The sequence below is a fragment of the Lactuca sativa genome, chromosome 9, assembly GCF_002870075.4.
Source record: "Lactuca sativa cultivar Salinas chromosome 9, Lsat_Salinas_v11, whole genome shotgun sequence".
NCBI classification, from domain to species: domain Eukaryota; kingdom Viridiplantae; phylum Streptophyta; class Magnoliopsida; order Asterales; family Asteraceae; genus Lactuca; species Lactuca sativa.
Window position 1 is genome coordinate 98455843 of NC_056631.2, and position 22683 is coordinate 98478525.

The following is a 22683-nucleotide window of genomic DNA, read 5'->3' on the forward strand; positions in this document are numbered from 1 at the left end:
GTGATAATACTCTAACCCCTTACTATGAATTACGAGTTCAGACGATGTTGTAACTACGTATTCATGGGATGTCACAAAATTCGCATGTCAAACTGATGTGTGTAAAATGCACTGGTTTTATTCCTACTTTTAAATTATAAATTTAGCACACAAAGGCAGTGAACCTGTCTTTTAGTGGTATAGTTGGATAAGTAGATTGTCGAACTCAAGGAACGGAAATTAAACTAATAACTAATTTTAACTAAACAAGTAATAAAAGTAAAGGTTTTTCTCTAGTTTTACAAGACTAGAAACTTAAACACACCACCTAACAAGTGATTAACTAACAACTAAAACAAGTAAAAATTCACCAAAATTGATAAAGAGTTTCTGTTTAGGTCCAACCAATTCACTCCTATGGTTATTTGTATAATAATATGATAAATTAATTGTTATTGGTTACCAACTATAGTGGTTAGATTCATGTTCACTATTACTAACCCTTAGACAATTAATCAATTCAAGCAGTGGCCAATTGTTTAAACTAATTAATTCCCTAGTTCAATTATTTGGATTAAATAAGATTTGTAATTGGTTAATCAAGTTGGTGATTCAATTAACCTCTTGTTTGTTGGTTTCTCAAACAAGCTCGCACATTAATTTACCCATTCTCTAATTAATCCTAGTTTCATGTTCATTATTCCTAGGCATATGATAAAGTGTTCACATAAACATATGAGGTTAACAATTAAGAGATGTTCATGCAATTTAATTGTTTTCTAATTAACAGAAAATAGCTGTGGTTAATGCATAAGGTTCTTTAACAAACTTAATTTAATAAAATCACCAATAAACAATCAATAAAAGTAATAATTAAACCATAGGAGTAACTTGGTTTTTCCTAAACAGAAACAATACGAATTTAGCTCATGATTACAGTGGAAACAAGCTCAAAAATGAATTTAACTAAGCTAGACATAATTCAATCCTAAGATTAAGTGGGAAATATAACCTAATTCGCCTTGAGTCTTCTAAAGATCAAAGGTTAGGGTTCTTCAGGTCTCCAAAGGGTTCTTCAATCGCAGGTGTAACTCCAAGAAGCCAGAAAAAGTCCCCAATTCAGAATAAGACCCGTTATTTATACTTATCACAAAACAGGGGCAACTTGGCGAGTAGGTCCCCCAACTCGCCGAGTAGACGTGTAAAATCCGTGTACGACAAGGATTCTTGACTTTGCTTCGGGAACATTCTCATGAACTTTCTGAGTAGATCCGTGGACTCGCCGAGTAGATGTGGGTGTTTTCCCTTTTCTTCATTCTTTGGTCTCTAATTGCTTCTCCTTATTCCTTATTACTTTCAAGCATGTCTTCTGGACTGAAAACACAATTTAAGCATTATTAAGTACCTTTTGTCGACATTATGCACATAATTAGCTAAGAATGAATAAAAATCTATAGTAAACATATGGCTAATTATACAAATATCACAAACCAATGGTCATAATTCACATCAGTGAGAATGATTCATTTTTTTGTAAAACTAAAATCAGATTGGAAATTTTGATTTTTTATTTTGGAAAATGTCAAACCATTGGTTTTTTATTTCGGTTTCGGTTTTTTGTTTTTTTAAATATATTTTATGGGTTTTGTTTTTTTTATTTCATAGATTTCTTCATCAACAAATGTTGCTATAATTTAACAAAAATAAATAATTTGCTAAAACATAATACAAGAGGAAGTTTGTTCACATTTAGTCATTGAACTTTTTAGAGGGAAACGAACTTTCGATTTTGTTCATATTTAGTCACTAAACTTTTTTTTGTTATCTATTTGCCACTAAACCATTGAAACTGTTCACATTTTACCCTTATGACCGGTAACAGCCGGTCATAAGGGTAAAATGTGAACAGTTTCAATAGTTCAATGGCAAATAGATAACGAAAAAAAATTTAGTGACTAAATGTGAAAAACGTCAAAAGTTCGTTACCCTTTCAAGTCATTATACCTAAATTATATATCCAATAAGGTCCGATCAAATGATTGTTCTAGAATGGCTATTTTTCACGATTGTTGTTTGTGATGCAGCGGAACCATATGTATCCATATTTTAATTATATTATTCTATTTTGTACAACTGGCCGACCCTAGTTTAGAAAATAAAGAGAAAAATGAAAAAAGGGGGCCAAATTGATAATTTTATCACTTTGGTGTATAAAAACACATGTTCGTAATAACAAGGGTCTTTTGAACGTGGATGAAATTTAGTTTGTCTTTTTAGTCGTCAAGAAATCGATCCAAGCGAAAAAACCTCTACGGCTTCTAACACCAAACTCCCTTGACTCGTCAGTAACTTCCCGGCCGGACACTTTTCTCCATATCCTAACGGCGGCATCTCGTTCTTAACCGGCGCGTAGTGACTGAGGCGTCTTTCCGCCTCTATCCATCCTTTTTCTGGCGCTGGCGACGTAAGATTGCAAAGCTGAGGTAACATATATCTCTCCCTTTCTCCCACCCCGCTGATTCATCTTTCGATTATTTGTTCTGGTACAAATCTCTCTTTCTATTTTTCGTGCAAGCTGTTGTATGATCAGAATCGTCGTTACTTGTGTCATTATCAGTTCAATTTGAATTAATTATCGCAATAAGCATGATAATATTAAGTCGAACAAGTTTGTGCACAATTACATCGCTATGTTCGATATTAAGTAAATTGATGAAGCTAATTTCGTTTTCTATTCCAAAATATATTTGCAATTCATGTACTGAATAAGATCTATCTGATAATTGTATTAATTATTGAACTCTTGTTGTAAGAATCGTTACTAATTTGTTTTCATGGATTTTTTTCTTGTATCAGCAAGAAGGAAATGGAAGAAGAATTGGTCATGGATATTGGAGATGATCAGTTAGAGAAGATGGAGGAAAGTAATGCTGCTAATGTGGATGATATTGGGCATAAAGTAGATGATTTGTTCGCCAGGGTTGAGAAGGTGAAACATGGATCTTTTCTTACTTGATCTACAAGCATTTTGAATGTAAAATTCACATCTACTTACATTTATGCTTAGTTTTTGTTGGTTGAATTCAATTATGGCGTTTCTATGTATACCCTGTCCTCTTGGTGATTGAATTGAATGTGTTTTCATCTTAGCTTTATGCTTTCTTGTTGCAGCTTGAGCAAAGAGTAAATGAGGTTGAGCAATTCTACTTGAAGTCAAGCAAAAAACAATCTAATGCTTCTCAGAAAACCTCATTTGTGAAGGATAAAGAGAAAGGAAAGCATATTCCTGGATTCAAGAAACACCAACAAGATTTAGCACGCAGAGAGGCAGTTGCTGCTAAGAGAATGCAAGAGATTATGCGACAATTTGGCTCAATTTTGCGTCAGGTTATATAATATAAAAAAATATAATTTCAAGAATGCATTTTTCTTTTTGGATTGCAAATTTAATTAGTGTATATTCCATAATCATATTATTACAGATAACACAACACAAGTGGGCCTGGCCATTTATGCAACCTGTAGATGTTGAAGGTCTTGGATTGCGTGACTATTACGAGGTAGCACTAACACCCATATATATAAATAGATTTATAATATTTAATTAAAATAATTGTTGCATTAGGTAATTGATAGGCCTATGGACTTCAGTACAATAAAAAACCTAATGGAGGCGAAAGATGGGACAGAATATAAACATGTTCGTGATATATGTTCAGATGTGAGATTGGTTTTTCAGAATGCCATGAAATATAATGATGATAAAAGTGATGTTCATATGATGGCTAAAACTTTATTGGAGAAGTTTGAAGAGAAATGGCTTCAGTTTTTACCAAGGGTTACTGAAGAGGTAAATGTAATTATTACAGTTGCCAATGCTATTTCTTGCATTTTCTTAATTTTTTTTTTTTATGTTATATGAGCAGGAAAAAAGGCGAGAAGAGGAGGAAGCAGAAGCATTGTTGAATCTGCAGCGTGCTCAAGAGACTGCTCATGCTAAAATAGCTAGAGAACTTTGTAATGAGGTAAAAGAGTTTTTATTTATTTGTGTATTAATATTATAGCATCAGAAGAATAAAAGTTGCATTAATTGACATTTATTTTATGTCAGCTTTATGAAGCCGATATGTACTTGGAAGATCTCCGAGAGACTGTTGTTCAGAAATGCAGGTTTGTAAGGGTATTTTCGTCTTTTTCAGAAAAGAGAGATCAAGAGCGAGTCCCTGTCCCATCTTTTTGGGTAGGACAAAAAAAATACAATTTCTGTGTACGTCAGTCACAGTCTCTGTAAAATGAATGTCAAACACAGTACGTCTGTCAGGTGTAACAAACATGTAGAAGCTGAAAAAATAAAATAAAATATATATTCAGGAAAATGTCGATTGAAGAGAAAAGAAACCTTGGGATAGCTATGACTCATTTGTGTCCTGAGGATCTTAGCAAGGCACTTGATATTGTGGCTCGACATAATCCGGGTTTCAACTCAACAGCTCTAGAGGTTGATCTGGATATTGATTCTCAGGTAAAATGAACCATGTAAATGACCATTTTACCCTTTGCTCAAAAAAATAAACAACTTTGTGTTATATGATAAAACAGAGTGAATCGACTTTGTGGAGGTTAAAGTATTTAGTAAAAGATGCTCTTCTAAAAGGTCACAACAAGAATGATGAGACGAATGATGCCAAGTGTCATGTGGGTCCCACCCAACCAATAAACACTACAAGAACGATTGCTTCCAAACGGAAGAAGGAAATATGTAATGCTCTTGCTAGGACTGCAAAGAAAAGGAACCAGAAACTCTCTTCTTAAAAATGGAACATTTCGGAATATGGATCACATGGGGGTTTGTGGAATACTAGGTAAGATGAGAACATGGATGACTTATTTGACGACTAGGCTTTGTCAGTGGAAGAACATGAGGTTGTTGACATTGACCACTTTGAAGGCAACTTTTTGTATGTAATGTATCATTATATCATATTATCATGTATGCATGGATGATGATGTTAAGTATCATATTTCTCATTTGGTTCTTGATTCATTCATCATCAAACTATGCATATGTTGTTTGGTTGTTCTATATTAGATTTCTGGATTGCTAATTATTAGGGGTGGCAAATCGGGTCATCGTGTCGTGTTTCTACACGACACGACAAGATTTTTTGTAACACGAACATGACACGACACGATGTCGTGTTTTTTTTAACTAACACGAAAACGAACCAATTAAAAAACGACAAACACGACAAGACAAAGATAACATAATATAACAATTAGTTTATTTAATTAATATTTAATCACGAAAAACACGACAAACATAACAAATAAATGTTAAATCGTGTCAATTTCGTGTCGAATTTTGAACACGAACATGACACGAAGACGAATTCAAATTTGACAAAATTGCAAGAATGGTCTTTGTGGTATGTCAAAACTAGCAACTTTGGTCCAAAATGAGTTTCGCTCGCAAAGATGGTCCAATAGTTTCGTTTTGTTGCGAGTTTGATCCAATTTTCTATGAAGTTTTTTATAATGACGGATTTGCCCCTTATTATTTTATTTTTCATTTTCTTTTATTACAACAATTAAAAATAAAACAAAAATAAAATACCCCCTCTCCCTTCCTCTCTCTCTCTCTCTCTCTCTCTCTCTCTCTCTCTCTCTCTCTCTCTTATAAAATACCCACCGTACACTGCTAGTCTCCTTCCCCTATTCCGACCTCCACCTTCATAACCCCCTCCATAGCCATTATCGACCATCACTGCATCACATACTACCTATCGACTCCGACGACGACACCACCTCCTAGAAACCCTAGCGCTATCGATTTGGATTACATCTCTCGACCACTGTCGGTTGCTTATTGTCGTCATCGACTTGTGGACGCGATAATCACCGCCCTTCCCCATATATGTGCATGCTTTTTATTGTTTTGTCTTATGTTTGTGTCTTAGACTAGAATCACAAGTGAATCGTGAGTAGTTGACCCACATTCCAAATTCTATTTTTGAAATCGTTGTCAACGATGGTGGTTAACATAGTTTTAGGGTTTTGATTTTTAGGAATATAGATGACAGGTTGAACGACAGTTGCAAGGGAGGAGAAACGATATTATGTTCTGATCTCCGACAATTGTAGTTCACGTGGATGGCCATTAATCTAAGAAATCGATTATCACAACCATACCCTTGATCCAACAAATCGATTATCACAAGCTTATTAACAAATGAATTGAAATTGCAGCCACGAAATGTATTAGCAAACTATTAATTGATGAACAGAGTGACTATGTTTCAGTTGCTATCGTTCATGCCCAGAGCTTCAAGAACACAACTCAATAGAAAGGAAACTAATTGGAGGGGGAGGGGACATTATGTTCTCTAATTGAGAGAAGTAATTGGAAGAAGGTAAGTCAAAAACTGATCTTGCCCCTACTCCGAAAGAAACTCGGGATCACATTCAAGGAAGATGAAAAGGGTGTGTAAACCCAGTTTAAGAACAGTTTCATATTTTGTTTTCTGGGTTCAAAATTTTTCTTTATGGGTTTCTGCGGTGGATCGATTTTCTATCATTTTCGAAACCAAGTCAATTTGTTGCAGGTCTCTTTATAGGTGGAGATGTGTGTAAAAGATCATGAACTTGGTTGTGTGGATTTGATAACGACGAAAATAGTTTCAATTCCTAAAATTGAGAGAGAGAGAGAGAGAGAGAAGTATTTTATTTTTGTTTTATTTTTAATTGTTTGTTAATTATTGTAATAAAAGAAAAATAGAAAAGAAAATAATAAGGGGAAAATCCGTCATTATAAAAAAAGCTCATAGGAAATTGGACTAAACTCGCAACAAAACGAAACTATTGGACCATCCTTGCAAGCCAAACCCATTTGGACCAAAGTTGCTAGTTTTGACATACCACGGGGACCATTCTTGCAATTTTGTCTTCAAATTTCAATTTTGTCCCAATTTCGTTTCGTGTCGTGTCAACAATTGTCACCCCTACTAATTATGATATAAGAGTCGGATTTGATTTTATTTTAGATAAACTACATCAAATACCTAGTGATATATTCATCAATACACCAAAATCTATGAATGCCTCAAACCCTAACACTTGTGTATGAATCTAATAGAAGTGTGGAATAATAACACAAGTATTTGACAAAAAGAATCAATACTATTTATCGGGTTTTCACAATGAAAAATGTTCTCACCAAGAGAACGAGTACAATGTAAGAACTCACCAAGAACTCTCAGATTTATCTCTACATAAACTCAAACTCTCATATTACAATACAAATCATTAACTCTCAACGTCAGCGTCAGGGAGTCGCTTTAATCAACTTCAGCTTCAACTAGAGAGAATAACCATCAACATGTGTCATCAGTGTATCACCTGAACAATGTGTCATCAGTGTAAGAACATCAGCGTCTGGACACATTGATCAGTCTTCAGTGAATGTTGTCTTCATGCTGATAATACTTTCAGTGTCTTTGGTGCTGATAGAATCTTTAGGTTCATTTGCTCACCAGGAGATGATCTTCAGTCTTCGACATATGATTTTCCATCAACATATCTTCAAATTAAGTAACTAAACAAACTCTGACAGATCAACTTGTCTAAGTTATATTATATACACTTATTTAGACAAGACTGACTATCAAAATGAGAAGATAAACTATAATTATAATGTATATATTTTGCATCATCAAATCTATATAAATATGTGTCCCACTAATCTCCCCATATTTGATGATGTCAAAACCAAACTAATAAAGAATGAAAGAATAAATGAACCTACTCCATCTGAAGTAAAATGTTGATTTATGCTCCTTCTTAGATCCCCCCCACTAAATTACCTCATTCTTTACTATTGTATTAATGATCAAGTGACAACCTACCAGAACTAAACATTTCTCTCTCTCTCTCTCTCTCTCTCTCTCTCTCTTCCTCCCTCTTTTGACAACATCAATAAACACTGCATTTTTTAAGAAGATAGCAAGTAACCTAAAATGAAAAGAAAGTCCAAAATAATGTTAAAAGATAAGAGAGGATTTGGTGTATCACACTATTGTGTTGTTGCAATAGTAGATCACTTACACAGAATTGCAAAGTCTCGTCATCGTATGGTTTTATACACTTAATTATTAACTTCTTTGATAGAAGCTTCGTAGGGCGACAGTGGGTATGTGCGTGTAATATACCACGATACATGATATACACAGCGACACAGATTTGTCAAGTTCTCATCAGCTTCTGGTATCATACATTGAATCATAAAACTTTAAAGAAGAAGATATGACAATAATGGATTGGTGCGTGTGATAGGCTACGATACATAGGCTAAGCATCATCACAGATTTTTCAAACTCTCAACAGCGTATGCTTTCATACTGTGACATCTCCAATTTCACGGCCAGAAAAGACCGATTTGTTTATGCTTTATTTAAAATCAGAGTATCCTTTTGAAAAATAATATTGCGGAATTTGTTCCAAAAAATTATGACAAAGATATTATCAAAGAATTTCCGAATAAATGTATTTTAATTATACTAAAAACATTGTGATGTCATCGTCAATACAATACATAAGCATAAACAGAAATAGTACAGGCCTTACAAACATTTATTATTCTACTGACCTATAATCCATAAGTCTCTCAGCTTTTCATCACACATGTGCTCTTGTGTCACTACCTGTAATACAAGAAACTGAGTGGGTCAGACTTGGGAGCCTGGTGAGCACATAGGGTTTTCAACCCACAATAATTAAATTCTTTATTTTCATCAAATCATTCAACTCGATTACCCATTCCTGTTATCCTCACTTTTGTCCCTAAAGCATCTAATTAAAGGGACATATCCTAAGGAGTATCTTCGTGATAGACAATAATGCTTTGGGGATTCCTCAACAATATATGTCAATAAGGAAACCATGAGGAGGATGGAGTACACCTTGTGAACACTTAATTCAAAAACACCTACAGGTTGCAAGCTTGCTAGTGTTACATTATACTGTCTAGAATAGTCCGTGGTCGTCATCTATACTCCACTAAACGACTGGATCATCTTTAAAGTCAAGGACTCTTATCATTTATCTTATCTTTCATCTTTCATCATCTATATCAGCTTTCATCTACCCATCTTTACCTAACATAATTATAGGTATAAAATACATATACAATTTAAATCAAGTAAAACATGTATAACCCATTCATCCAACATAGATATCAGGAACATAGATAATAGGCACATACAACATGTAATTTATATTAAATAAATCATATCTATGTGTAAGATGAAAGCAACTATGCACTCACTTGTTAAAGTGACGACTCGAAATTCGAACACTGGTTCGCTTCTAGCAACTGTCTTTTCCTTTGACGTAACCTAGTATCATTATCATTACGTCTTAGTCTAATATTTATTGCGACTAATTATTAGTCTAGATTCATCATTAATTAAAAGTATATTTCAAGATCTATGAAGTAAGGATCATCCAAGCATGACTGTTGGGAGGCAGGATCATTTCAGCGTATAGCTTTTCTAAAATCCAACAACCAAGCCAACGTGACCATTCTAGGCCCCTCTCCCGTAAGTAGATCAATCATTATAACGACTTGGAATCACTGATAAATATTTCTTATAGGTTCATAATAAAGATAATGAACTTAAACATAAGTTATACTTAAAGTACGGTAAACATAACTCAACTTACATGTGGTTTAGCGAGAAACCGAACTCTGCGTGGACATAACTTCTAACCTGAAAGCTCTATTTCTCGGGGATTTATGGCGCTCCGAGGCTTCACTAATAACACTTAGGAAGTGCTAGAGAAAGGAATTGAGGCCTGGGGGGGGGGGGGGGGGGGTGGTAGAGAGTAAAATGGAATGGTGTGAAGAAAAGAGTAAAAATCAAGTTCTATTTATAAGTTGCCAATACGTAGGGCGTACTCAAAAATTACGCGGCGTGTAATGGGTTTTTAAGGGTTCTGTGCAGCATACATATCCATTACACTAGCCATAATGCACTACAGCATCTGGTGGCAAGCCGTGGGGAGAGAGGTGGGTGCCAGATCGCGACACGTATCGCCCTCTTGTTAATCTTAAAATTATTAATCTTGTAAAATCCATAACTTTCGCATACGAGCTCCGTTTTTGACGTTATTTATATCCACGTGCAGCTATCGATGAGATCTACAAATTTCATTTAGGCGACGGTGGCTAATTTTGAATTTATTTTTAAAGTTATATTTTAGCCGGCTTAGACAGTTAAAGTCCGTTAAAAATTCATAATTTTATCATCCGACGTCCGTTTTCGACTGTCTTTATATCCTTGAGCTCTTATTAATGAGATCTTCAATTCTCATTTTGATTTTGTCGACTAATAATCGATCTATCTAAAATTCGATTTCCGAACTGTACACTGTTATTCGAAAAATCATAACATTCTCAAATGAAGTCAGATTTGGACGTTCTCTATATGCATGCTCCCGGTTTAACGACTACTACGACTTTTGTTTAGATTGATAAGTCTAAAAAGTATTTTTGTCAAAAATTTACTTTTTACAATACATGGAGCCGTGTCGGTTTAATCGTGAAACTTCGATGAGTCATAACTTCTTTGTTATAAGTCAGATTTCGGCGTTCCTTATATCTCCAGAATCTTTGTTGCGACTACTTCAACTTTATTCAAAGATATTGGCTCTATAATTATTTTATTTTAGACACATATTTATTCTTATTTTATTATATTGTTATAAGCACATATATTGCACATAATTTACACATAAATAGCATAATACTCAAATAATTCTTTTTCATTACTTCAAAATAGGTTACAATTGTTGACCCTTACTATTACATCATCATAATAATGCTTAGCCAGAATCGCGGACATTACAATTTTCTCCCCCTTAGGATGATTCTGTTCCGAAATCATGCATCAACAAACAGATGTGGATAGAGACTCATCATGTCACTATCTATCTCCCAGGTGAGGTTCGACCCATTGAATGTTTCCATCGCACTAGAACTAATTCGACCATCTTGTGTGACAATTTCTTCATCTTAATTACAGTCAAAAATCGCTTCAGGCTCCTCAATTAACCTCCTATCTTCAGCAATCCTTAACTCCGAAAGTGGAATTATATTAGGAACTTCTCCCGTGAACTTCCTTAAATAACACACATGTAATGCCTCAAATTTCATGACAAAATTTCCATTTTTAATCCTCAAAATATTACTCATAAAGTAAAGTCATCACATATATTGTAAGTTATTATAAAAACAATATCAGAGTATCCCAAAATCCTCAAATCTCCATAAGCCGACGGATGTGTACAATCATGCCTCCGCCTTCTTGCATTCCTGAGATGTACTTGAAACATATTTGACACAAACACTGTAAGCACGAAGCTTAATGAGTTACCTAAAATACCACATACACAAATAATAAGCCTCTCATGGCTATGTCTCGATATGGACCCTCCGGTTATGTGTCTCAGTGAAGACCCTCTAGTCTCATGGCTCGATATGGACCTTCGGTCATGTGTCACAGTGAAGACCCTCCAGTCTCACGGCTCGGTATGGACCCTCCAATTATGTGTCACGGTGAAGACCCTCTAGTCATAGCTCAACATATATACAAAATAATATAACATCATAAGTTACAAAGACATAAAGCATAATATCACATAAAGCAGATAAGACTCTCCGGTCAGTAATACAAATAAGACCTTCCGATCGATAATATAAATAAGACCCTCCAGTCAACAACATAGATAAGACCCTCCGGTCAATAACACAAATAAGACCCTCGGGTCACTCATGAATTACCACACATGTAAGAACAGTGAGAAGACTCACCTCAACGCTTCACGATTAATCCTACACTGTCGTTGTTGCTACTAACCACTCTTGATCTGATCCAAACACCCAACACCATAATCAATAACTAAACAAGGATAGACTCCATCCCAAGGACCAAAGATAGCCCATATAAGCAAGCCCACTAATGACCCAAACCCATTGGGCCCACCACAGCCCAAAACCAAAGGATTCACAAGGGCCCACTAATGGCCCAATCTTCCAAATTAGGCCCAACCCTATATGGACCTAAACCAAAATCCAAATAATCCCTAGTCGCAAAAAGTTGATCTCAGATGGCCCAAAAAGGCCCAACGCAAAAAAGTGGCCCAAGAACGCGAAGCCCAAAACACTACAAGTCCAAGCCCAGCTGAATGTCGTGCGTTGGGCGTACACAGTGAACCAGATCGCGACTCATACACAGTACGCTGGGCGTACCAACTCTTACGCGGGGCGTAACTCGACTTAACCAAAATTGATTTCCTGACTTAACCAATTAAGCTCTTTGCATCCAAACTTCAGGGACTTCGAAATTCACTCTTAACTGATAAAGTTGGCAACTTTATCAGTTTGCACGTCTTAAAGAGGCTCAACAATGCAAATTAATCCTTAAGACCCATAAAAACCACCTTAACACATACATGGTCTATTCATAAGCGTCAAGCAAGCACCTTTATGAACTAATGACCTCATAGATACTAAGAGTAGCAACTCAAAGCCCCTGGAGTGATGGCAAACCACTAGATCTCACCCATGAGACCAAAATGGGACCAAAACTCATATAATACTAGATCTAAGTTTCAAATGAGCAAGGTTTGAGCTTTATACCTCTAATGAGCTAGAAATGAAGAAGAGAGTTCAAATCTACAAGACTTCCCTTTGATCCACCAACTTGCATCAAGTCCCAAATCTTGAATGAACACCAAAACCCATTAAGATGCACACAAGGAGCTCACAATACTCTTGGAGGAGGCTAGGGTTTGTAATTAGGGTTTTAGAACCATGGAGTCTGATACATAAGGGAGTCTTGAGGTTATAATGATATTTATGTTGGAATAGTGTCTAAGCCCGTAACTATATTTGGTATGTACTTGACCCGGTTGTGCATGGTCCTTTTGGGTTGCCTTCTCCAAAGCAACTTGACAAGGTAATTTAAGGAGAAAGAGAGAGTATTATGATTTATTAATATATTATAAGAATAATATATTAAAGGAGAAATCATATTTATTTAATTAGTATTGGTCATAAATTAATTAGGAATTAATTTGGTGATCAAAAGAGATTAATTGAATAAAGGGGTATAAACTGTCAAATGTATGATAGTTGAGTTTTGGGTTAAGGAAACCTAATGGGCTTAAAGGGGAACGAAATTATGATGAGTAACCATGATATTTTCGTCCAAGGCCTTATTCCAGAAGGTTCCATGGGCTGCTTGCTGGCTAAGCTGTCCATTAGGGTTTAGACTAAAACCCTAGTAACCTGTAAGTATAAATTTGACCCCTAGGGCATTGAATTCGGCTACACCTTGATTCTAAGTGATCCCTAGGCCGATTTCTAGCCTCTCTCTCCCTCTCTCATATTACCTTCTTGCTTGTGGGGTTTGTGAACCATTAGAGGAGTTGCATTTGTGACTCTAAGCTCAAGAGAAGAAGAAAGAGAAGATCTAAGCCAACAATTGAAGAGGTAAACATCTAGATCTGATTCTATATGTTATTTTTGTTGTTTATATGCCAGATTAGGGTTTGTAAGTCTTGGAATCAAAGCATGTTCAATAGTGAAACCTAGATCCAAGCATTAGGGTTTGTATGAGCACATAGGAATGTTTCTTATGCATAAAACCCATCAATTTATATAGTGCCCAAACCCTAAAAATAAGGTTTGGCATCCTTATCATTACGTTGGGCGTACCTTTAGGTACACTTGGTGTACCGAGTTCATCCGCGCGTCCCTTTGCTCGACACATGGGACTAAACTGCCAACTTATTCCACCAAGGGCCAAACTTGCCAAAACTTCAAACTATCATAACTCCTTAGTTATAAGTCTGTGTCCAAAGAACCCTATATCCACGAAAAGGTGGCGAGAAGCCCTACGCTTCTAGAAACACACCATAGCCTTAAAACTCCTCGAACAAAAATCCAAAATTCATAAAAGATCGATCCAACTCCTTTATCGATACTCTTGGGCTCTGAAGCACAATCCGAACTCTTTTATCACACAAGCTACCTTATCCATATCCAAAGTTGGCCTAGACTTTCTCCCTTACAGCCTCAAAACCTTCTCATACCCAGATTACGACCCACGAGCCTTAAATCACAAAACAATCTGAAACAGGATGTTACAATACATGGAAAGTGTTATGAATACCATCCAGTTCTTCTGGTAATTCCAGTTTGTAAGCTTGGTTCCCAAACCTCTGAAGAACCTTGAATAGCCTAATAAATCTTGGACTCAACTTTCCTCTCTTTCCAAATCTTATAATTCCCTTCCACGGTGAGACTTTGAGTAACATTCAATCTCCGACTTCGAAATTCATTGGTCGTCGCTTCTTGTCAGCATAACTCTTTTGGCGATCTTGAGCCGCTAACATCCTTTCTGTAATCACTTTTAGCTTTTCAGTAGTCTGATGGAATATTTCGGGACCCATAAACTTCCTTTCTCCGACTCAAAACCAACAAGACGACGTACGACACTTATGTCCATACAAGGCTTTATAAGGTGCCATCTTAATGTTCGAATGATAACTATTGTTATAGGAAAACTCTAGTAGGGGTAAATGCTCATGCCAATTACCTTAAAATTCTAGGGTACATGCTCTTAACATATCTTCCAGTGTTTGAATTGTCCTTTCACTATGACCATCATGTCACACCCCCAAACCAAGGATGGCGGAAACGTCCGGGGGTGGCGAACTTCATGTGTAGTATCATAACGAGTATAATAGTGCTCATAGTAAATACAACCATCATAAATATAATTGAAACAGTTACATTGTAGCATGTGTTCATATATTTCAAAATCAATTACATTATGATGACAAAGTGAAATGTTTGGTGTCTGAGCGTCCCATCCTCAAAAGCTGTTGTTTATTTGGTTCACTGAATTCCTGAGAATACAAGTAGTTTCGAAAAAGTGTCAACAATTAAGTTGGTGAGTTCATAAGCTTTTGAAGGTGATGCTAAAATCATTTTCTTTGTAAAAGTGATTTTGTTAAAAAAAAATCCAATATTTCCCTTATAAAATGCATTGTAGTCTTAAAAGTCAAGTCCGAAATGTACAAGTATTTTTCCATACTTAAAGTAATTTATGCAAGTTTAAATCAACATAAACTCGTTTAATTTAGAAGTAAAACCCGTAAATCTTATGTTTTGTTAATACCCCATGTGAGTTATTATAACCATACTATGACTTAGACAGCCTCGTAATACGACGTTCTTCAGGCGTCACAAAGTTAAATGACACTTGTCACCCCAGACCTGCCGGTCTAGCTGTTGCATGCAACTCAGGTGTGGGTTTGTTAGACCCAATATAGATCTATACACAACTATCACACTGTCCCTACAAGAGACTCTGGTTATACTTTATAAGACTTTTGATTTTGTTACTTTGGAAGTAACGTGAAGCGAATGTCTCACAAATTTATTCATTAACAGATTTACGTGAACTGAATTGAAAACCCCTTTTTGTAACACATTTTGCCCTAACATACCATGCACAAATTGATTAATTGAAAAATGCAACACGTTTCTTTATAATAGTTGGTTTACTTACAAGAGAGTTGATACATACAATTGTAGAATCTTTACGTAGGGTTGTTAACAAACCAAGACTTTTGCTCTATCACATTTTGTGGCGTTTCGGAAGTTTCAGAGCTGCTTAGTAGACGATCTTGTTGTTTGTTGTTGGTCAAAGATGAAAATGTTATTGAAGAGGTTCGATTTAATGTTTGTAGAGAGTTTAAGTGATCTTAAAAGGGTAACACATGAGTAGAAAAAAGGGTTTTGATGGGAAAACTTATTAATTAAGCTATAAAATTTAAGGTTAATTGCAAAAATAATGACCAACTGTGTATCATTTTTCTAAGGCACACAACATATATTTTTATGATTAAACTTATAATATGACAAATTTGTTGTTTTTATCATTTCATATAAAAAATATTACATAAAACAGTAAAAAAATGTCATTTTTATATTATGTGATAGAGTTGGATACATAAAACACTTAAAAGAGTATGTTACAAGACATAATTAAATGATAATATTTATATTTTATTTTTTAGAATTAACTCGATTATCTATTATATTTAAAAAAAAGTAAATTAGATATTGCATTTGGGAGAGGTGATATCCAATTATGTTTTTTATTCAACCACGTAAAACTTGTTTTTATTAATATACATTCAATTTTAATTAAAAAGAGAAAATCACGATGATGATATAAAAGACAAAACATAAATTTTAAGTTAATGGATCAAAAGCATAAGTGAAACAAATCCCATTGCGTTTAGATAGTAGCGTAATATTTTTGCTTTCACGGATATCTATATTATATTATATAGCATTTTATGTTTTCTTATATTAAGAAATGAATATCTTTTTCCAATAAACATTATAAACAGATTTTTATCTACAAGGTAGGAGTTAGCGACTTAGCTCAATATTGGAACCGAACCAGTACCAAAACGAAATGGCACAAAGTAATAACTGAATATCGAACTTATATATATATATATATATATATATATATATATATATATATATATATATATATATATATATATATATATATATATATATATATATATATATATATATATATATATATATATATATATATATAGGGGTGAGCATTTGGACCGGATCGGCTCTTGGACCGGACCGGTTATGGAGAAAATTGTGGACCATGGACCGGACCGGATGCATCGTGTCCATGTCCATGTCCGTGTCCGGGTCCGGGTCTGGGTTTTCCGGTTTTTGGACACGTTTGGACCGGTACAACTTTAATCGAATAGAGTATAAGTAATCTACATTGATGTATAATATTATAACTTGCAAACTTAATTTTCCAAATAAAAGCAACTAACATATAATTCATGTTCACCAACAAAAGTTAACAATTTTAACACAAACATACAAAAGTAATACCGTAGCAACAAAAAGTCAAAAATCATAGTTTAAACTTTAAAATCAATCAAAATAACAAACTTCATAAACTTATAATCTAATATTCCATTGGCTTCTTCCCCATATCATTATCATCAATATGTAACATATTTAAAGTTTGTGCAATCTCTACATAACACAAATGAAAATGTTGTTAGTATTTAATAAAAAGTAATAATTGTATAAAAACACTTAAGATTTGTATCGCCAATATGTCTAACAACAAAGAATTAAATTGTAACAACATTAATTTATAAAGAAATTATGAAAGACTAAAAAAAAGTAATAACTTTTCGCCATCCGAGCAATTGTTGGGAACCTAATGGCGTTTACTCTCCACCACCCGAGAATTGAGAAATCTTTTTTATAATTAACTATATTCTCTTTCAAATAAGTTCGTAACTCGTTATCTGTTGGATCCGAGTTGCTACCTCTCGTACAAAGAAAATCACCAAAAAAAATCGTTATCATCATCAACATCAATGACTATTTGACTCGCTTCTTGTTGAGATGATCCACCGCTGTCAAATCGTTCCAAGTAGGTCATAAATAAATTTTCCATCCTATTCTCAACCTCTCAGACCATTTGACGTGCTTTTATGTCCATGCTCGCGGGGGTCAATGATGGTTCCATGTACCCGATCATTTTTTTAAAAGCATGTAACAAAAAAGGTGATTTGGTGGTAGGATCAAGTAAAACCGCAAAGTACATAAAATCATTCATCTTGTTGTATGCACCCCAATACTTGTCGTATTTCGTCCTCATATCTTTTACCATATCGAGAAACATTGGTTTGGTTGACCACTTTCTTAGATGTATGTCCACATCTAAGACTTCCCGGATAAAAAGATTTACCAAAGGTTTTGATGTAGCCGAAACAAGCTCTGTTTTTGTTTTGAATTTTTCAAAGAATTTCACCATTTCGGTTACAACTTCAAAGTCATAATTTTCCGGTACTCTACCGAGATCCCTTTCATATGATTTATCTGTCAAAGATACATAAACAAACAAAATTATAGTCTAAACTGTCACAGATTACAAAATCTGAATAATTTTGATGAAAAGCTGATATATAACTTAAAAATAAATACTACCTCTTATGCCAAATTTCGTAAATGCCTCTCGTAACTGATATGCGGACTTCAATAACTTGAAAGTCGAGTTCCATCGGGTAGGAGTGTCACCACATAGAAACTTCTTCGTTTGTAAGCCACAATCTTTCATCGCCTTCTTGAACTTGTTTATTCTTTGTGGTGACAATCTAATGTACCGTAACGCCTTTTGGATACACTCAACATGATAGTTTTGGTATTTTAGTCCATCCTTTATGATAAGGTTTAAAATGTGGGCCATACACCTAACTTGGAAATGCTTTCCACCCTCGTAAAGATTGGGCAACTTTTTGACCAAAAAGTCAATTGCCTTGTCGTTTGTAGCGGCGTTGTCCAAGGTAATGGTCATGACATTTTTCATTCCCCATCCACGTATACAATCGAGTAATTCTCGCCCCATATCCTCTCCCTTATGGCTATCTATCTCCCTAAAGTTTATAATTCTCTTGTGCATCATCCAATTCTCGTCTATGAAGTGAGTCGTGACCACCATGTAAGTAGTCCTTTGACAAGAAGATGTCCAAGTGTCCGTTGTCAAATGTATAGCGGTCTTTGGGTTACTTAAAAATTGAAGCATTTTGGTTCTTTCTTCTATGTAAAATTTGGAAACATTCCGGGATATTGTATGTCTAGATGGCAACACAACCTTAGCATTAAGTGCATTGGTGTATTCCACAAAAGCCTCGTTTTCAACGAACTTGAAAGGTAATTCGCCTACCACAAAAAGGTTAAGTAATGCTTTTTTGATCCTTGCATTATCATGTTTCCATGTTTTAACACTAGTATCTCCATTTGACTCCTTTTTTAGATTCAATTTGGTTTGAGTTGGATCTTGTAGCTTATCCAGGTTTTTTTGACACCGACCTACGTGTTTGAGTAAACTAGAAGTCTCGTTTCTTTCCACATCCGCCTTTAGTAGCCTTTCACACCAATGACATTTTCCATATCTTCTTTCCATACCATCATCCTCTTTTATCATAACTTTATCAAATGAGTCTTTTTTTTTTTGTGACTTGTTTTCATTTTGCTATTTGTTCTTTTTCGTTTGTTAACATTTGATTGATCATCTTTTGCCGAATCATCAACTAAATTGATTTGTGGTGTATCCTCAATAAATTCCTCTTCGTCAACATTTGTATCCTACATTACATATAGTCACAACAAAAATGTTATCACAATTAATCAACAAAATATAACGACATACTTTATCACATTCAACAAAAATTAACAAAAAATCATAACCCTAGTTTACATACAATCAAAACAAAAACTTTTTCACAATTAATCAACAAAATATAGCAACATACTTTATAACTTTCAACAAAAAATAACAAAATTCAACCAAAAAACATAACCTTAGTTTACATACAATCACAATAATTTTTTTTAACAACAAATGACCTAAATATAACAACATACTTTATGACATTCAATAAAAATTAACAAAAATCAACAAACAATCATAACCCTAGTTTACATACAATCAAAACAAAAACTTTTTCACAATTAATCAACAAAATATAGCAACATACTTTATAACTTTCAACAAAAAATAACAAAATTCAACCAAAAAACATAACCTTAGTTTAAATACAATCACAATAATTTTTTTTAACAACAAATAATCTAAATATAACAACATACTTTATGGCATTCAATAAAAATTAACAAAAATCAACAAAAAATCATAACCTTAGTTTACATACAATCAAAACAAAAACTTTTTCACAATTAATCAACAAAATATAGCAACATACTTTATAACTTTCAACAAAAAATAACAAAATTCAACCAAAAAACATAACCTTAGTTTACATACAATCACAATAATTTTTTTTAACAACAAATAACCTAAATATAATAACATACTTTATGACATTCAATAAAAATTAACAAAAATCAACAAAAAATCATAACCCTAGTTTACATACAATCAAAACAAAAACTTTTTCACAATTAATCAACAAAATATAGCAACATACTTTATAACTTTCAACAAAAAATAACAAAATTCAACCAAAAAACATAACCTTAGTTTACATACAATCACAATAATTTTTTTTAACAACAAATAACCTAAATATAATAACATACTTTATGACATTCAATAAAAATTAACAAAAATCAACAAAAAATCATAACCCTAGTTTACATACAATCAAAACAAAAACTTTTTCACAATTAATCAACAAAATATAGCAACATACTTTATAACTTTCAACAAAAAATAACAAAATTCAACCAAAAAACATAACCTTAGTTTACATACAATCACAATAATTTTTTTTAACAACAAATAATCTAAATATAACAACATACTTTATGGCATTCAATAAAAATTAACAAAAATCAACAAAAAATCATAACCTTAGTTTACATACAATCAAAACAAAAACTTTTTCACAATTAATCAACAAAATATAGCAACATACTTTATAACTTTCAACAAAAAATAACAAAATTCAACCAAAAAACATAACCTTAGTTTACATACAATCACAATAATTTTTTTTAACAACAAATAACCTAAATATAATAACATACTTTATGACATTCAATAAAAATTAACAAAAATCAACAAAAAATCATAACCCTAGTTTACATACAATCAAAACAAAAACTTTTTCACAATTAATCAACAAAATATAGCAACATACTTTATAACTTTCAACAAAAAATAACAAAATTCAACCAAAAAACATAACCTTAGTTTACAATCACAATAATTTTGTTTTGACATGTATTCAACTAAATATAACAATATTGTTTGTTATTTCAACAAAAATTAACAAAAAAACAACCAAAAATCGTAACCCTTACTTGAATTTCATCATCATCAAGTCCAATCCAATTAGCAATCCCGTTTTTTGATTCCATTACTTCTGAATCGAGACTTAAGTTTCATAAAAATCTAGAATCAACTAGAGACTTGAGACTTGCGACTTGAGGATTTAGAAATCGAAATCGACTTGCGACTTGCGATTGGAGCGACTCCACACGGTTTGCAACTTGAGACTTGAGACTCACTGTCGATTTGCAACTTGAGAGATCAAAGGGCCTATTTGCGACTTGAGATAATCAGGGAAAAAAACCGGACCGGACCGGATACATATCTTAGAACCGAGAACCGGCCCGGGGGTCCAAAAAACGGTCCGGTCCGGTCCACCGGTCCAAATGCTCACCCCTATATATATATATATATATATATATATATATATATATATATATAGCACGATACTAGTTCGGTGTCAACTCAGTTTGGGAAAGTAGGTTTAATTTGAATTTGAAGTGGAAAAAGTATCAGGATCGGAATGAAGTAAAAGTATTGTTACCAAAATGGAATAAAAGTAAGAATAGAAAACCAAACAGAAGTATAAGGTATGGTACCAATTCGGTTCGGTACCAACATGCCTTGGACTTGGATTGAGTCTCGTGTGCACATTGATAAGTTTCATCATGCCCTTGGTTCTCGTCGATACTTGATGGGCTAATGCCATAAAAGCCCTCAAATTTTCAAGAAATGCTCGGTTGTATCCTAAGTTCATTTTTTATGTCCACAAAACCGCACATTTGGGTAAAAATTGTCATAATTGCCATATTTTCTGATTTTACCCTTCTATGACATTAGGGGATGTTTGGTTACAAATCGACACATGTTAGGGGATGTTTGGCATTAGAGGATGTCAAAACGAAGTTGGGCATTTTTTGCAACTTCTGTTGGCCTGCAACTTCCGATGACCCTTCGTGGTCCTCTCTCGTCGTTGGCGACCACCAATCGAGGGGAAGAGGAAGCAATGACGGGGTGGATCGGAGAAGACAAGCGGAAGACGGTCCTGATGGGGCATCGAATTCGTCTGATTGAGAAATTGAACCACGAACGGAAACAGTCGACGATGTGAAGCTCTGATGGTCAAGCAGATCGTGGTGAGGGGAAATGATTCGATCTTCGGTGGGCTCCCATTGGCCTCCTCATCCTAGTCTCCGGTAGCAATCAAACCAAAAAGGAAGCAACAACAACAGTTGACCAATGGAGAGCACCATCGGTGCTCGATCTTACTAAAAAAAAGGAGAACGAAAACGCCAGTAGGTGGGGGGTTCTGTTGGTGCTCGACAAACCAAAAGGAGGAAGGGTTGAAGTCGACAACTGGTGGTGACGGAGCAAGGTGGAAGTAGGCGTCTTCGGCAAGCCCTTCATGGCTCATTCTTCGTGGTTGGCCGTTGTTCGAACGAAGAAAAGGGGAAGCAACAAATCAAGGGGTGTTTGGGTGGCAATTAATAAGTAATACTTGAAGTATAAGATGAGTAATTATTATTAATATGGTTATAGGTGCTCAGGAGAGATGGGAATCCATCTCATCCACTTCTGTGGTTTTACTCTAAGTTTTACTGCTTCAGGTGAGTCTTCTCACTATACTATATAGGTTGCTAAATTGTCTTTGTAACTCTTGAAAGAAAGACCGTTATTGGATCAAAACACATGTATGAAAGATTGTGGTTGGATGACAACAATTGTATGAAAGACTGTGGTTAGATTACAATATTTGTTTGTCTTTATGACTTGC

General features: G+C 34.4%; 1 protein-coding gene across 1 annotated transcript; it reads left to right on the plus strand.

The window, feature by feature from the left end:
- The first annotated feature begins 2267 nt into the window (after positions 1-2267).
- Positions 2268-5023, plus strand: LOC111895252 (transcription factor GTE6). Its single transcript, XM_023891342.3, has 9 exons — positions 2268-2462; positions 2836-2968; positions 3151-3366; positions 3462-3539; positions 3605-3829; positions 3906-4004; positions 4091-4149; positions 4351-4501; positions 4579-5023. Exons 2-9 carry the CDS (start codon positions 2846-2848, stop codon positions 4789-4791), a joined length of 1164 nt encoding a protein of 387 aa, XP_023747110.1. The 5' UTR covers positions 2268-2462; positions 2836-2845; the 3' UTR covers positions 4792-5023.
- The last annotated feature ends 17660 nt before the right edge of the window (positions 5024-22683 follow it).

What these genes read in the sequence shown, in the direction of transcription:
- LOC111895252 (XM_023891342.3), top strand. Translation starts at nt 2,846, where the DNA reads ATGGAAGAAGAATTGGTCATGGATATTGGAGATGATCAGTTAGAGAAG. An exon ending in TGTTCGCCAGGGTTGAGAAG is followed by an intron (nt 2,969 to 3,150) that starts GTGAAACATGGA and finishes TTCTTGTTGCAG; the next exon opens with CTTGAGCAAAGAGTAAATGA. An exon ending in CTAGAGAACTTTGTAATGAG is followed by an intron (nt 4,005 to 4,090) that starts GTAAAAGAGTTT and finishes ATTTTATGTCAG; the next exon opens with CTTTATGAAGCCGATATGTA.